An 18,789-nucleotide genomic window follows, 5' to 3' on the forward strand; every position below is an offset into this window, starting at 1 on the left:
TCTATTCCAATAAAAATGTTTGTAGTTCGTTTCCACAATGCATGAGTATTTTTCTATGAGGCCTCTTTGGGTACCGTCATGCCTTATTCCTGTAAGTTGAAGTGATTTATTTTTTTTTTTTACAGCCCTGTGAAACTTAGAGCAAAATATATTATAATGACATCCTTTAATGAAGATCATAATTAAAAAAAAAAATAAAAAAATTAAGAAGACAATTAGAAAAATCCTCCTGGAAAACAATATGTACAAAAGCAGTACCAACAGGATTCAGTGAGTCAGTAAAAGGATTTAAACTTTGAAAACTAACTAAAAGATCCACCAGGTGATATAGCTATAATGGTTTGTTTGGGGTGTTGGTTTTCTTGTTTGTTTGCTTGTGTTTGCAAGAGCACAGATGTTTTGAAATTTAATACAATGCATTCCCGTTTAATTAGCCTTTTTAAAATATCTGCTTACACTTATAATCATCTCAAAACATTCCTATGAAGAAGGTAATAACAACTTTGTGGCTCATCCTTAATTTGGACCGCCTTAGTGGCACTTGGAGTAAGTATTAACCATTTCACTCCTGACCAACAGCCTCACTGACCATGGGATTGCATCCTAATGCTGTAGGAAATTCAGCAAACCCAGAGAAAGTTCTTCCAGCTAGCAGACAGTATGTGGTTGAAAACTGGGAGCTGAAAGATGTGCATATAGGCTACACTACCACAGTTTGCTCTGGATAGGCCACTTTCACCCTGACTTACAAACTCTCCAGGAAACCAGTCTGCTTAATTCAGAAGCAATCATGCGCACACACAGCGCTTGGGAAATGGGGTTAGATTTCTCAGTGACTTATTCCTCCACCTTAAAATACAGAAAACAACTTTTTCTCAGATTTTTAGAAGGGTGAATTTCCTAAGGGCTTACAGACATGCAAGAGAGAGCACTGGGATACCAAAAAATTTTGATTCCCAGCTCCTTATCAAAGTCAATTTAATAGTCTCCTAATGGGAACTAAGGTTGTTCTAAACATTTACTACGTGAGAATAAAATACTGATAACCTCGGTTTTCCACATCAACAACAACAAAATGAACAGATGTGGGATTTGAGTTAATTTGAATACTTCTGTAAAAGAGAGTTAAAATTACAGATGCATCACTTCTCCTTGAAGCGAAAAAGATAAATATTCAAGATGGTAATTCAATAATCAATGCCAAAACAAGTGAGTATCTTTGAGTCTTTTACTGCAATACTTTTTTTTTTGGAACAATCATTTCAGCTACAAAATTTCCTGCCTTCTCAACCTTCTTTAACGGCAGATGTTTGCACATCCACAGAGAAATTGTGGAAGTTCAAATTAAAAGTAATTTGTTTTCAGTGCATTATGCAGAGAGAACAGGAAGAAAATTTGTTTCTTCCAGTAACAGGCAGTAAGAAAAGTTATGCCAATAGGCAATTAGCTTACGCAATTACCTTTGCATAGCATCAGTGTCAGAAACATACAGCTGAATGTCATAATATGATCTGCAGCAAATGTAATTGAGCAATACTCCAGTGCCCATAGTATGATGCCCACAGCATCATACTCAGCTATGCACAAGTGCAAAAAGAAGACAATCCCTGCTCTATTAGGGCTGAAGACTAAAGGCAAACAAAAGTGGATACTCAACTTTTCCAGCCTTTCTTTCCGGGAAAGCCCATTTCCTAGAATTACCCGAATACACTGGCAAGGAAAAGTTAGTGTCTATGAACTACTCAACACCCTGCTAACATGGCTTCACGGAAATTACTGGAACCCTGTGTTACAAACAAGTGATTTCCTTACTTCCAAACTATTAGTTTTAATAGCGTTTTAAGCACTGTGGCAAATTCAAAACATACATGTCTTCTGTTTTGCCCAGAGAAGGGAATGAAATGAAAAAGAAAAAAAAAAATCACTCATGTTCCTATAAAATAAAGCAAGAACTAAACAAGAGTGCTGGTGTTGCATCATCAAATAAGCAGTGAGGACACACCTCTAACAAACAAACATAATGTAGGAATGAAATGCAGTGTTAGCAGAAGTAAATATATGGAAAGAATACTAAATGTATTCAGCAAACAAGACCTGCATAAAAAAAGAAGGCCAATAATAATATGAAATAATGTTTGTATACATATTGATTTTAAGAGACTCTCTAGAGCTCACTTATGAGTTAGGCTTGGCAAATGCACAAGAAAAAGAACGCAGGATGTATATCAACCTGCAGATACGTGTATGTATATGCCATCCATATATGTTCCTCAGATAAAACAGTTTACCACTGGAAAAATTTGCTACTATTATAATATAACAACAGAAAATGTACTTAAATTCTTATTTAGTCCACTTTCTAAATATTCACTGACCACGTTTCAGTCAGCTAGAAGGAAACTGAAGCAAACTAGGTTACAGGATATACTCACAAAGGACAAGGAAATCATTCAAAACATACAAAAAAAGTAATGTTTTACAATGCTTTTACATACACTTTGTTAAGCTTAAGTTTAAATTTAACAAATGTTGGGCCTCCACTATGATATCTACTTTCTCCAACTCAGAACTTGTTTCTGCTGCTTGTCAAACACTCATAAAGGAAGGAGCTATCTATGTGGTACGCTAATGAAAGACTTGCCAAAGGCTTCACTAGCAGCACATCACTTTCAGACACCCTTGCTGGAGTATTTTATCAAGGATCCCACTTACAGATGCATCATCACACCAGGCATCAGTCACTGCTATTCTCTGGAGACAGCACCACAGCAATTCAACAGGGAGAAAGTGAAAAAACAATCATGGAAAGAGTAGGATGGAACTGAGGGACTTCCACATCAGTCAGGTGGAGATAACCCTTCAGAAGCAAAAGGAAAAGCTACATTTGGGGAGGATTTTAGGAAAAGAAAGTCCACCTGTATTTAGAAAGAACACTAATGTCCACAAGAAAGATTTGCACGTGAGCAGACATGAAATAAAGCAGATCCTATTATGGGAAGGTTTTAAAACTAAATGAATCTATATGTATTTATAGGGGAGAAAAGAAACAAAAAACAAAGGCAACAGACAAAAGATATGAATGCAGAAGGTAATTCAACTACAACCTCTTCCTGCATCTGCCCAAATAGGATCTGGGGCAGATACTGACCTCTGTCAGAAACGGGGCAGGGAAGACATGGAATTAATCCACTGCACTCCTACTAGTGTTTGTCAAAATTTGTTGCAAGGAAGTGATAGTAGAAAGCAGATAAAATTCCAAACCGAGTGAACTGACAAGGGAAAATCCAAAGTAACAGCGCACATGGTTTGAAGTCACAAAGTGCTATTCTTATCCAAAATTCTTTAAAAGCTTGACAAAGTCCAAAGGAATAGTCCAACTGCCCTGCTGACGGGGTCAGTTTGAAATGTAAGTTAATAAAAAAAGCACTACAGGAATAAAAAATGAATTCAGATCAAATTCCAATACAATATATCTCTCTAAGAGTACTAGCACTGAGCACATGGAGGGAGTTGCCAAGTGAAATCATCAAAGTAGATGATATAGATGAGCTTTAAAGATACTTAGACATTTTTATGGTGCAAGAGAAAGAGAAAAGAGGATAGAAGGATACAGTAAATACAAACCAGGCAATAAGGACAGTAATAAATTTAAAGGAGAATTTTCTTGGTTCAGATGTACTTTTCCAGTCCAGAAATTCCTTTTGTCCACCCTGGTGAGTAAATGAAACTAACTCCTAAGCACCATAATCATTGTTCCAGAAGTTATGATAGATGGCTGCATGCAGAAAATCCCCAGAATCTCTCCTTCCTTCTGCCCACAGTAAGCTACTGTGTTAATTGACAAACTCTGTGACATACAAGGGTTGCTCTGAAAGTAATGTCTCATATTTTACTATGTTGGCCAGCAACATCAGAGGCAGATGTTGGTGGTATGGTAGAACAGGTTGAACCTTCCTCCCAATATTCCACCAAATTATGTTGCCATATAAATGATGGCAGCAGAGGAGCAGTCTGACAAAATGGTATCTGACATTAAATAACTATGAAGCAAAGGTGTGTCACTGAATTCCTCCATGCAAAAGAAATTGCACCCACTGACACTCACTGATGCTTGCTGAACAGTTATGGAGATCAAACAGTGGATGTGAGCACAGTGAGGCAGTGGATGGTGTGTTCCAGCAGTGTGACAGTAGTGTGAAAGAAAAGCCACATTCCAGACTGCCACGACAGCTGTCACACCATGAAATGAAGAGCATCCCAATCAACTCATCTACACACTCTGGTGGATTTACAACCAGGAAACTGTGTAGGAGCTGAATATCAGTTTTGGCGTGTTCAGAACGATGGGTTTGCACCAGGTGGGTCCCACAAATGCTCATGCAGGAGCAGAAAGAACACCATATCCTAGTTTGTCAGGACACATGGAGCCAATTCCAGGTTGAAAGTGACATTTTCTAGGGTTGCATCATTACCAGTGATGAGACCTGATATCACCACTATGAGCTGGAATCAGAATGGTGGTCCACTAAGTAGCAAGATGTGAATTCCCCGTTGAACAAAAAGTACTCAGAAGGTAAAATGATGTGCACTGTCTTTTGGCATAGGAAAGGGGGGATTCTTCTGGGTTTCCTGGAACCCAGACAACACATCAACTCTTGGCTGCTACATCTCAGCGCTGGCTAAGCAGAAGGCTCCAACTTCAGCTGTTTTGAAGCTGAGTTCTATCAAACTGTGCTATTGTGTAACTGTATCTGCTCTGGTTTCTATGGAAGTAAACAGGAGGCATTACCTTCAGAGCAACTTACACACGTCACTAAGAACAGAACTCATAACATAGAATCATATGCAGATCCTAAAGCAACGGTTTCCCCTCATTTGGCTTAAAGAAACACCCAATCAACTTGGGCATGTTTTTCAGTATTGATAATCTATCCTCATTTATTCCAGCCCATTAACATGACAGAATAGCACAGGCAGTCTACCAGACTTATTTGTTTCTTCTTAATAGGATAGAACAGATAAAAAATAGGAAAAAGAGAAAGAAGTCAAAAGTTGGTAGCTTACCCAGAAAAAGTCAATGTCTATCTCACAGAGTCCCTACAGTCATGATCATACAGAAATAATAAAAGCTGCTGAAAATGCTATTGCAGTTACTCTAAATAGTAGCTGTTTTTGTTTTGTTTATTTAAAAGGACACGTGCACTTCCCGCTTTTTACTCTTTTACTCCATCCTTCCGAAATAACTCCACAGAATTGACAATTTTGCTAAGGATACTAAGGGTCAGTAGTACTTCTTGCACTCTAACAACAGCCCTGATACATGCCCATAGGCATATTCTTATTGTGTTATGGTTTAGCTGTGCTTGACAGGTTGAAGTTCAGAAGATGGTGAAAGGCAAAGGCTGCCCTATTTTATGACCCACTCTGACTTTTGAATCATGTGCTGTCTGTACACAAAACAAATTTCCTTCTTGATATGTTGGAAACATGCTAAAGGAGAATAAAAGACGAAGTACAAAAAGTGATATACATCTTTTTTGTTGCTAATAGATTTTTCACTATTAGAAATTAATGTATTTTTTGTTACATGTAATCACTGACCCAAGAGGCTAATCCCAATTCAGAATTTTGTTTTAGATAAGCAGGGAAAATGGTAACATACAGGTAATTTTTTGTTATATCAAACAGTTTATTGTTCTATTTCCCTGCACACCAGATAGACCAGATAAAAGTCATCCTTTCTCTACTGACAGCGCAAGAAATTCTTTGTCTGACTGAAGGCCATTTCCTCTTCTCAGGCTCTTCTCAGTCTGACAAAATCTTGCCTGCAACTAAGGATTCCTTTCTTATCTGCTCTGATGCCTTTCTCAAATTTCATTTTCTCTGCATCCATTTCCAGCCAGCCTCCTACCAGTGTCCAGAACAGTCTGAGCCAAACAGTTCTTGATTCCTAAGAGTATGCATGTACACTTCTTTTCAGGACAGTGACATGTTTCTCAGTTTCAGTTCATGGCCCCCCAGACATTCTCTATTTTTAACTCCATGGTAATATTTCCAATTGACAGAATTGCAAAACTATCCTGATTTCAAGTGAGCTGTTTTCCAGACATTCCACAGCTGTAACAATCTGTCCTTGCCTCATATGTCCACAGGAATTAGGTTGCTCAAAAATAAAAATACAAAAAACAAATACTACTAGGTTGGCAAAATGAAGCCTATGACTGAGACTGATTTTATTCTCAATTTCCTTTGCTTCAAGGTGGTTCTCATTTCAATACTAAGCCCAAAATCCCTAAATTCTGAAATCTTGTGTTCATCCCAGAATATAAGTAATGAATTTGACTTGGTACTCTGCCTTGCCTATAACCTTCAAATATAATCTGGAGGATTCATTGCCAGTCACAAAACAATATTCAGGCTTCAAAACTGTCCAGATATCTGCTTTCATCCTCTGAGCTGGTAAACAAATACACCCATGAGGTAGATGGTTAAAAGCAGATTACCAGCAATGGTTACTAGGTCAATATTCCAAATTTATGTAGCTTTCATAAAATGGCCTGATTTTCAGAAGCTGGAACCAAGCATGTCTTCACCAGACTTCCAAGACTCTGCTGCTACTTCCACAGTGATGATTGCCAGTAATAGATTTTATTGTAGACTTACAAGGAACATTTTTTAGTTTGTACTGCTGCCCTCCCAGCCTACCACATAAAAGTCTTGAAGCACAGCCATGCCTCAAGGAGATTTTATTGCTCTTTTATTGCAGGAGACGCTCTGAAGTAACAGGGTTCAGATCAGTCTCTATATACCTGACACTTTTACTTCCTGTCCTAATGATCTCCCACTGATCACTCATAAAAAACAGAATACTAACTTAATTCTTTATTTAAAAAAAAAAAAAAGCAAAATGACTCTTACCACACACTGCACGCTACTATCTATATAATCAATAAAGTAATTGCATGACAACACGTAAAAAAGTTTATGAAAAGGCTGTTCAATCAATATTTAGAGCAAAGCATTGTAATTCATGAAGATTTGGTTATATTTTTGCATTCGAGTAAAAGCTTGGGAAGATTTTCAAAATGAAATCTTTCTCTCTGTTCTCTGAAGGATACTGACAGAGAAAATCTTGGATTATGCAAGTGAAAAACAGATCGAGTGCAAAGATGTAATCTTCAGCTAGACAGTTTTCACTAACTGCTACTTACATGCTTCTGACACCACATTTTTTTCAGCTGAGCAATTCACATTAGGCAAAACACATACAGGATTTCATCCTGCAAGCAATGATGGAAGTGAATAGCTCCATTAGTATGTGTGTGTGACCTACCCATGTGAGTACCCGACTAATGCTTGCTCCCTTGTATTAATTCTTTATCATCGCATCAGTCCCGAGGAGGCCTTGAAAGAGCAACCTCACGAGGCAGACTTGTGCATGGAGAAAGTACCACTGTGCAGTGCCTACTAAGCTTGTATCTGAATTCTCAGACTGCTTTCAGCTTTCCAAACTTTTAATTTCAGATTTGGTTATCTATTCTCCTTCACTGTCACCATTTATCCCAGAAGATGTTAAATAAGTCAAAAGAAGTGAATGACAACTTAAGAACAGCCTCCTTTTCTGTTCTGGAAATGCCTAGTTGCTTATGGCTCTTTATCACTCACTGAATGATTTCTGAAGGCACCCTAAGAATTTTAAGACACTGTCTTTAAGGACAAGTAGCACATTTAATACTGGCATTTGAGATGTGCACGAGACTGCATACCAGATAGACAGACATACTGTGGAATTTTAAGTCAGTTCTCCAATCTACAGAGCACAACTGTGCTCTCATGCACAAAGATGCTTCTTCAGGCCTCACTATCTACAGAACCTATCTTGCAGCTACATTTCTAAGCTGAGACTTAACCCATAGCAGCACCAAAAGGCATGTTCCCTCTGTTTTTACCAGTTTATTCTCATAATGTTCACTCTCAGAATAAACATTTCTGTCAGCCAAGTCATTTTGTTGAATCTCCCGTGAACATTAGCTTTATATGACCAAACAAAATTGGTGTTTTTCATTTAGGAGATTCCCTCCTCTCCTCTCTTTCAATTCACCTGGAAGAAGGGAACAACAAACCTGAAGTATATGAGCAACTTCACTGCCAGTGGCAGAAGGGGATCCAAAAAAAGAGAAAGGCGGAGGGTTGGGAGAGTAGACAGAAGAACGTAAAAATCTCCATTTTAAAGCCTGTTCCAGCTCATGTAAAGCTGGCAGTGCATTTTGTTAATCCCTCTAGTGCTTCAGTGGAAAACTCACAGCAGGCAGCTGGATACAACATCCAAGGCTGCCCTTTCTTGTGTTTTTTCCATTTCTGGCAGCATATTGTCACATATGCAGCATCTGTCCGTTTCCACAGGCTGTGGCTGTACATTCAATTGACCTAAAACAGTTAAAGGAAAAAGCAAAAGCAAAGGTTCGTAGGGCAATAAATAGCTGGGGCTCATGGAATTCTACAGGTGTGGGACTGCAGATCCCAGACAGCTACCCCTGCAACACATATCTCTGCAATTACTTGAAGAGTTTTCATATATGCACACTTCCACCCAATAAGAATCCAAACGTCAAAGGGTGATAACACTGCCATCAAACTTTTAAAAATAACAATAATAATGGAAAAAGCGACTTCTAACCTGGTCTCCTGCCTTGTATTTTGAATGTGGAAGGGTGAGAGGGGCAGCCATCACTCCAGAAAAAAACATTTTTATTGGTATAGCAGTATAACTATCAGTAATGTAGAAAGTAGTGTATTTCACATCTCGTTTCAGAGATGTTGCCATGCAGTCATAAGATCCCCCCAGTTTGGGTTCTTTTCAGTATTTCCTGCAATTACTCTGAATGTAAGTATTCTGATGATGCTGAACTAACAGTTAATTCTATCAGTAATTTTTGCAGTGCTGTGGTTACAATCATAAAAGAGGAAAAAACCAGCAACTGTCATGTGAGCATGGGCAGCATAAAGATTTGCACTGTGTTTCGGTGTTAGTAGCTGTTAAGGTGTCTTTTATACTACAGATACATCTCTGGAGTTACTCACTCTGACTAATAGGTAAGTATAAGGGACAGAAAAGTAAAAAGAATTAAAAAACATACTTCAAGTTTTGAAGTGCTGACTGTAAATATTCATAAGATTGATCACGTGTTTGCATAAATGACTAACTCGACTGAAATTACAAGTGCTTTAACAGACTTTTGGTCAGCTGCTGCATTCACAACCAAAAGAGGCATATAGCAAAGAGACTCAGCAGGTAAAATGTATTCTGTTCTTCCTTCCAGAGCTATGGAGTGAACAAAATACTAGAAACTTAAAACCTTAATCATTATAATAAATTAGAAGGAAAAAGAAACAAATAGTGCTTACATTAAATAATGTTTACCTGACAATATCATTTGAACTGATTCATACCAAATAACACAAAGATCAAAGAGACAAAAACAGAAATAAAAAATACCACGTGATTAAAAACAGAAAGCCTCTTAAAAACATTCAAACACTATGCAATGCTAAGGAACTCAAAAACGTTTCTGAGGACAGAAGATACAAGAGTTGAGTAAAATTCTTTGTGGTCAAAAAGCAATAGAAAAGAACATTGCTTGCCATTAAATTCTGTTTCCTACTGACAAGTTTCCCAAAGTATTTACAAAGAAATACTTTGTTTACTCGTAAATATATGTTTTAATAAAAATAAATGTAATAGAATTTAATAAAATTATTATTTTTTATTTATTTATTTATTTATTAATTTTCAAGGTCCACACTACTGATACTGTTTAAAGCAAAACTTAGGACCAGCTAGCAACTAGGTAAATGAATAAATAACTTTCCGTGTAAAAACGTTTTGCTGATGGTGTCTAAATACAGCTCCATATGGAACTAAAAACCCTTTGGAACAAGGGAAAATTTTCAAGCACACCTTGACATCACATCCAAATTTGGAGACAATGTTCCAAATCTGCCATGATCACCATTCTTTAAAGCTTGCATGTTACATCTCCTTCAACATGGAATATTCTCATTTCTGGATCATCACTGGGGTCCTTGGATCTATACATCTAGTGTGCATTTTTCATTGGGTAAAAGGGAGCCCAAATCTTTGCCTAAAACCTCAAGGTTTATTTAAAACAGAGATGCAAAGGGTCACTCTTATTCTACACTTCAAGAGCGATTACAGCTCATAGATTAGCTGATATATTAGCTCTAGGTGGAAAACTATCATGTTTTAGTCAGAAATAACCCTGGATAGTTGCCTTGAATAACCCAAGGTCTGCCAACTGCTATCTTTTCTACATTTGCAAAGCAGTTTAGTTTGTTTTAACGAGTGGAAGTAAAACAAATCTCACACTTCACGCAAAATGTGCACCAAAGCACTTCTTTAAGAAACAGCTACATTTTTTTTATATGGTGCTTTTTGCCTGCCTTCATTGTGTTTTCAGTTGGCAGACATGGAAACACTAGAATTGAGAGAAATCCTAAAATTTCAAAATAAGGTTAGAAAAAGAAAGCTTATTTAAGCCAGAACAAAGGTTGGAAATGAAACACGGCAACTCTTCCAGTATGTGCTGACTGCCACCAAGATCCCTACGCAGCCAAGAAAACATGTTCTATATATAGAGAGAGAGAAAAAAAAACAAATAATGAGAGGAAGAACAAGATGCAAATGAAGTATTCTACTTGATGGCACAGCTATCTTAACGAAAACTGGGAATGAACTCTATATTCCTTTCTACTGCTTTTCTGTACTGGAAATATATTGATTTGAAAGGTTCCAGATTAAAAGTGGAACAAAGTGTACCCTGAAGGAATCCAGAAAAAATTCTGAGCCCAGATACCTTCAATGTCATTGTCAATGTGATTGTCCTATATTCCTTAACTCCCCCAGCAAAGCCAGCACATCTCACATCCTCCTTACCAGCCTGACGTGTGAGTTGGAATTTCACTTCTCAGCAGAGGGACAGACAGGCTGATGTCATAAGTAACAGAAATGTAATCGCTGTGATAACAATCGATGCTTTGTGAACCATAGCTGGATTTAAAACCAGCACGGTTCATCCACTAAGCAATTATATCAACTGTACACCAATGTATCAGAACTGAACCAGACCTCACTATAAGTATGGGGGGAAAAATACTGTCCATTTTTTGAACTATCATCTGTGTACGCGCCATTATGAATAAATCCTTTTTTCATTATTACAGCCATCAAAAAGTAACAAAGCAAGTCACACGTAAGCACCTTTTAGATCGAGAATTTTGAAATAAACACATCTATCAGGAGTGAAAAATTATGTGCACGTTCAGAAACTCTGCTCAGAAGACATTCCGTAATATAAAAGCCCAAAATAGAATTGAAGGGAGGGAAAAAAGAGTTTGAGTCCTAGAGTGGAATCCACATTTCTTTTAAGTGAATGGAAATCTTCACATTCATTTGAAGAGAACTGCATTCTACTCAGAATGAACTATAGAACCCACTCCTTAAGCAAAACACTTAGAAAACTTTTCAGGAAAGTCTGCAGTGCAAGTTACAGTTGGCCACTTTTGAGTCCATCTTATATGGCACAAGTTGTTTCTGTTGCACACGTGCACTGCATCTACATTACACATACTCAGCATTTACCTACACAAGTAATTTTAATTCAAATTTTGATTATTCAAATTTTGCACTAATTTTTTTACAACACATGGTGCAAACAGTAACTAATGCATGCATTCATGCATTTCTTTCACTCAGATGAGCATTATATGCTTTCATTTACTGGAGTACTGCATTATATACCTGCCTATTTTAAGCATTATTATTAATACCATAATGGTGGGAACCTATCATCTGTATAATGATCTAGTGAATTCAGAAATGCACATGTTTGGGTATGTGTTGTTGTACAGCCACGTTTGCATGAGTTCCATATTTAGAAAATCAGACCTATAAGCCATATGTTCCAGATGGTAATCCAGTGACACCATCACATGATTAGAAATATTTACAGATCATTCCCTCTTTCTACCCTACTCCTGCAGTCTACAACAGTACACATAGCACATACTACTCTGGCAGGTTCTGGCGCTACAAGACTTCATCAGGACACAGTGGTCAATAGGATGTATCAGTGAGGAAGAAACAGCAGATACTGGTGCAGCGTAACCCATGCTGCTTTCATTCACATGACACATACAAACTCAGAGCAGCATAAAAATACCGTGAAACATATCTTTGTAAGCAAGTGAAAATAGTACATCTGTTCACTGAAAGAGGAAATAATGTACGCCAAGGAGTGGACAGAAATCAGGATGCCCTAAAGCCTTCCTGGAGCCATACCAAGGAAACTTTGGTGAGGGGGAAATCAGCCTTCGACGGCCAACCTTTTCCAGTGCCTCTGGATCAGAAAGAACAACCTTAAAACAAAACCTTCAAGTGCCTTGCTTTTAACGAGGGTGTTAAACTGAAACGCCTAACCATAAAGACCATCTCCTCCTTCTTTTAAATCAACAGTTGAGCCCACTTAAGAAATACACAAGGGGCACTGGGGGTTTATTTAAAGATTAAAAAAGAGAAGCAGAGAAGCAAATATATCCCCTTATTTTTCTTAAAATCGCTGGTATTTCACAGGCTTCTGTAACACTGTACTGCTTTACTAAATTGCCGCTCGGTAGCATTACAGTGTTGCCAAAAGACCGCACGCTGCAGCGCTTAATAAGTTACGTTTTTTCTCAGGAAAGCTTTGAATTATGTAGCCTGTCCCCCCAGCAGTAGCAAGCGGGCAAAGGGCATGTTTTTAAAAAATAAATTAAGACAAACAGAAGGCTCAGCACAATGGAACTAGATCCCTGTCTTCCTCCAGTAAATATATCTAATATCACATGCCTATTCAAAGCAGGACAACGGGATTTCCCCTCAGTAACCTCATCAAGAGAAGCAGAGAAGGCAAGGCAATTGTTTTGCATCTCATTGTATTTGTGACTGAACCCTGATGCCAGCCACATGCTGATTATCTCTCGCGTTACATAAAGCTCTCCTGCGGTGCCAATTGCCTGCCATTCCGTTTGTATCCCATTACATAAAGCGCTGTCCCGTACTGCCTCGCTCGCTGCCAAAGCACTGCTCTTCACCACCATGTCCGTCTTTGTTTCCATGCCCGATTCTGCCCACATCTTAAAAGCCACCTAATGATTAAAGCAAAACAAGAATACTTCTCAACCAGTGATTCTGCAGTTCCACTGCAAGATGAGAAAGAACACAAAATAGCTCAGGGATACTAAGGGAATACAAGAGTTGTGAGAAAAGATCCCGCAAAAGGCAAGGTTTGCTGCATGGTCCTCTGCAATGTGGACAGTGCACCTACATGTTTTTATCGCTTATTCTGCAGAGAGAATTTTTTCTGCCTCAACATTTCACTAAGGCACTCTTGGATCAGCTGCACTGCTGAAGATGAAAGCACCCGTGGTGTAGCTGTCTCTGGTGATGCATTGCAATAGCACACAGTCAAAGGTCGCTGCTCTAGCATGCTGTAAGCATGCTGCATCACCGAAAGGCTGCGGGAGCAATGATGGAAAGGTGGCAGAAGTGCAGGAGAAGCACTTCAAGAAATAGTGTTCACCTGACTGTAGGCAGACAGCCAACTCACACGGCGCAGGATAATAGGAACTGCTCTATTGAGTGGCCCAGCGGGAATCAAACTGCTCCATCAGCTGCAGTGGCACTACTGTTTCTGGCAAGCCTTATATACACAAAGATACATGTTAGGCAAATGATCTTCCAGTTGAGAAGAAAGAGAAAGTGAATTATCAAATTTTTGCCAGGGCACACAAAACAGAATCTTACTTCCTGTGGATTGCAGCCTTTCCTGCAGTGTTCTGTAAAGAAGGACTGACAGCCAGCAGTGCAATATACTTTTCCTTGAATCACTGTACGAGGTGTTTCAGAATAAACTCTTTAATCTGTAATTTTCAGCATGCTTGAAGTATTTCTCAGATTTCCAATAACCCCTTTTGCATCTGATAACAAAATATCAACACGATCTGTTTTCTGGAGCAAAGAAATCTCGAAGTAAAAGAAAAAAATAGCTGTGTCTGGTCAGTCTCACTTATAAAAGGGCTAAGGCTGACTTCAGAGATGAGATTTCAACCTCACTTCAGTGAGGCATTGAATGGCCTCACTACCATTCACACAATGAAGGCTAGGGGTGGAAGATGCATAACTTCATCATTTAAATCAACACCTACTGAGACTCAGCTATGAAAACATGGGAATAAGTCCTGATGCAGGTCAATTTGTAAATGCCAGTTTCCCTCCACTTTTACATCAGAGCTCATACTACAGGAGGCAAAAAATAAAAATAAAAAAAGAAACAGCCCAATACAACCTCTTGAAAGGCTTAGAAATTTTTTTGTTCTTATTGAATTAGTTTTTGCAAAAACATGGACAGTCTTAAAAACTTAATTCTACAAGAAAATAATGGCAAGGCTCTGCCTGAAAAGAGATACCTCCAGATTCAAAAAGCAGTAAGAAATTCCCAAGACCTATCAAAGAGAGCTTATACAGAGAAACAAGCAGAAAAAGAACATTATTACTGCTGTCATCCAAAGCTCACAGTGGAGTCTTCCCATTTGTTACTACTGGTATTGAATTGGGATGAAATTGCTCAATTTTTTGGGCTACAGTGACTCTCTCCCAGAATCACATAAAAATCAGTGGCTTTGAGGATAGCTTAACAGAAAAAGCAATCACTAACAGAGAGTAATTTCATCATGCATTAAAAAAAAAAAAATCACTTCCAATGTGAAAAAAAAAGTGAATTAATGCAATCAATCTACAACATAACCTTCCTGCTGCAATGCTCCTTCTCTTGCACTGTACATTGTGTCATACTGCAGCACGCATTCCTTTTCCCCTCTACCATATCTCTAGGGTCAAAGGTAGAAGACAAGAAAAAAAAAAAGAAATCCCAGAATAATATCCCCAATAAATTACTGCTAACTATTACAATTCAACATGGGCATATAAACGGCACTTTAAAGAAAATTGAATTTGTTGAAAATTAAAGCAAACCCGGTGTTACTTTGAACAAGAGACTCACTGATTGTTTTCAGATTTCCATTATAAAATAGGCTTTTTTGTTTTATGTGTTATATATACCCTCTGAGGAAAGGAATTGTACCTCAAAACATATGGGTTTTCAGAATTTTTATTTTTAAACACAATACTCAATGCCCGTAAAACTTTGCTTGGAAGCCAAGGAATTTATAACAAGGTGCATAATAGCAAACCTGAAAAAGGGCTAAAGATGAAGAAAAACAGAGCTTCTCACTAATTACAATAAATAAGAAAAGATGATAGAAGCGAGAGCACCCTTCTTTTGGGGACAAGTATCTGTGGTTTCATTGAGTGCTGCCTTCTTGCTATCTGTGGTTGTATAACAAACTAATAAACAGACGTTTATTTTGTGGAGCAGGAATATTGTTCTCAGTCTACTACATGGTACTTTCATTTCATTGCTGTACCACGTTACGCAAAGAGCACGAGTAAGAGATTCCTGCTTTCTGGATCTTAAGGAATTTTCTCATGCACAGCTTTTATTTTAAAGCACATATTCCGTTAGAAGAACAAGCTTACATATTTTATTTTAAAGTGCTGTATAAACAAGAACGCTGTTAAATATTCTCTTATTGTACAAACAGGAATGTTGTTAAATACTTGCTTATTGTGTAAGCCATGACTGAGGGTGCCTCACTATGATCCAGTGCATGTCTTGGGTGTGTTTCAGTCTTGTGTATTCAACCATCTGTGAAGTGAGCTTATAAGCCACTAATGCACGCCCGGGATAAGCTTTTTACTACTGGGAGAATGGCTCATTAATTTTACATTACGAAAAAACTGTAAACACTCGTCTTTGGTTGGGTTTATGCAACATATCCTTTTATTATTGAAAATCATTTCCAGCGAGAGGTGAGAACACAGAAAGGTGAATGTTATCATCTGTTTTTATCTAGGTTGTCCAAAACCTAGCATTTTCTGTTACCTACTGGACTTATTTTCTCTCTTTCTGCCCTTAGCTGCAGAAGCTTTACTAACTGTGTGTGGCTGCGTTCTGCATTCATCCTTTCACTAAAAGCTGAGACCAACATTTCAAAAGAGCCACAAACTTGGCAAAAAACAGCAATTGAGAATACTATCCTTTACAAAGGACACCTCCTGCTCCCACTCCTTGCTCTACCTACCCCACCCTATATGTTTTTACCAGCCCACCAGGCACAAATTTGGTCTGACACGTGAAACCACCACATGCACAACAACTGCTGCAATTTTTCTAAAAAGACTCACCCAGACAGAATGTAGCTTTGAGAAGTCAACATCCACATCCAGAATCTGACAGTTTATTCATTTTCAAATGATTTCTGAGATTTCAGAACCACCAGTTCCCTCCTGATGATCCTTCTCAGCATGGTAACTGCAGGCTTCCTTGCAGGCCTGAAAGCAGGTGGAGAATAGGAACCTGAAATTGCTTTAAGGGTGCTCGGTGGCACGAAGGGACCAGCAACCAGTATGCATGCATAAATAGTCAGTTTGTCTATGCAACCAAAGTCACACAGCTAAGTTGCATTCGCAACCATTTTATGAACAATTCTGGACTTCACAAGCTTGGGAAGTCAGGCTCTGCAACTATAAAATTATACACTTGATATATATTAGTAAGTATAGTAAATAGAGTATAATTAGAACAGAATACAGTGTACTGTTTTTCACTGCTTTTTATTCTTACTTCCCTGGAGCTACAAAATGAGCTTCTAATGAGCTTTGGGTAGTCACATAAATAGAAAACCTAACGTTGTAATGCCTGATAGTGATCTAAACTGCTTAGATATGTTTTGTATTATACCACAAAACAGTGGTTTGTTCATGGAATGGAACAAAATTTCATGTGTTACTCATACTTTGGCCGTAGGCATGCATGTTTTGAAATCATAATCTCTGATGTATTTCAGAATATGTTTGGACAACCTAAGTTGTTCTGTGAAAATGACCCACAAGGAAAACCCTCTATCCATTAAAAACACAAATTACCAAAACATCAGCGGTTAAGTGTAGCCTACAGGACATAAAGAAAAATTTCCAATACACTGCTTATTTTACCAGTTAAAAGGAAAAAGGAAGAAGATGAGAAGGATGCGTTCAGGAATCATACTGGAAAGCTGTAAATTAGCTCTGTGTGGATCCACTGCATAAATATTATACTATTCTGCTCAAAAGAAACAAAATACCCTATGCCAAAACAGGAAATCCACTTGCTTAATTGTCTTTGAACATGACTGTACAGATATAGCTAGATTTCACATAAATGTATTCTCCCCTGAGATTTCCAACAGCCATTTTCTCTTCTTATTGCGGGTGAATAGCATAAAAAATCTGGGGCTTTTGTAATAACAGCAGAAAATACTTTTTTCCCCACCCTAGAAGTTTCTTACAACCATTAGGCAGATCCTTGTATTGGAAGTGTAAGTGGTGCTACTCTCACAACATATTTTGCAACATGGACTGATAACCGTGTAGACAGACCGACAGATCAACAGGTAGGTATGCACATTATCAAGAGTCAGGCAAGGAACTTGCTGCAGTTAGGATACAGATCCAGATTCCCTAAGCTCCTGTCCTGTGGTTTAAATACAAAGTGATCTACGTACTTGCACTTTCTTGCAAGGTAGCAGCTAATACCTTTATACTGCTTCTAGCTCTTCGTTATTTTATATGCAGAAAGTTAAGCTTCAGGAGATTGTTTCTGTAGCCCTATCTATGCAGCTGGATCAGAGCTGGAGCTTGAAAGCAAAGAAAAAAAAAAAAACAGATTGGAGAAGCTTTAGACATAGTCCACCTCTACCTTTTACATACGCAAAGTATGTTTGTATGCATGTTACAAACCATGAGCCCAAACAAAACATATTTCAATTGACATTATGTATTTGGCTTAGTACTTTTTGCTTTTACTTCTCCAGAGTGATTCAAGGAATAAGCAGACTTTTTACTGTCTCATGAGCTAGAAAAACAGGTAACTAGAAGAAGGGGTAACATTTGATTTGAAACACTTGGGGATAAAACAGGTCAGCTGCTCATCATAAAAGATTTACTGTGACATGGTGTAATATACATTAAAAATAAGAAAAAGTTAATGGTTATTTCCACTGGGGGAGAGGGAACAAAAACAACAACAAAAAAACCCTCTGGAAAACAAAAAGAAAAAAGAAATGTGAAAATATTGCCTCAAAATTAAAATAACTATTCTGGGAAAAGTTGTATTTCAGTTTACGTGCAACACTATTTTACAGAACTTTGGTTGTGCAAACGGATTTTCTGTGGGCCTTTAGTTGAATTTATGCTAACTTCAAGGCTATTTGCATAGCCAGCAGAGTATGTGGAGCCTTCGTGTAAATGAAAATCTGTTCTTTAATGTGCACACTCCTCAAAGTAATAAAGATTTTATTATTTTGAAAGCTATGTACACCCACTGTGCAATATCAAATATGCATGTTGTAAACACAGTGGGCCAAGTTCAGACATGATGTAAGCATGTGTAACTCAAGTGACTTCAAAGGGACCACTTGTGAAACAGAACTCTGCTTCACATGGCTGTGGGCTGCAGGATCCATGCTTGGCAGTCACGTTTGAAATAGAATTTTTGAGTGGTGTAGTGTTACATAACATCAGAAAGTAAAGCAGAACTGGGCTGTCAGTAATCTACGGAGTCGAGTATCAAAAGA

General features: G+C 38.0%; 1 protein-coding gene across 4 annotated transcripts in view; it reads right to left on the bottom strand.

Annotated features, from left to right (window-relative positions):
• SUGCT (succinyl-CoA:glutarate-CoA transferase) overlaps nt 1–18,789 on the bottom strand; it is a 328,810-nt gene that overhangs the window by 120,254 nt on the left and 189,767 nt on the right. The window contains exon 13 of one of the 4 annotated variants that reach the window (XM_042888306.1): nt 16,409–16,507. The exons of the other annotated variants lie outside the window; for them this stretch is intronic. Within the exon in view, the coding sequence (XP_042744240.1) occupies nt 16,424–16,507 (84 nt within the window). The 3' untranslated portion in view covers nt 16,409–16,423. Of the gene's footprint in view, nt 1–16,408; nt 16,508–18,789 lie in introns of those variants that run through there. 4 annotated transcript variants of the gene reach the window in all.

Source organism: Lagopus leucura, unplaced genomic scaffold (assembly GCF_019238085.1).
Source record: "Lagopus leucura isolate 7727_CA_CO unplaced genomic scaffold, USGS_WTPT01 Super-Scaffold_100157, whole genome shotgun sequence".
Lineage (NCBI taxonomy): Eukaryota > Metazoa > Chordata > Aves > Galliformes > Phasianidae > Lagopus > Lagopus leucura.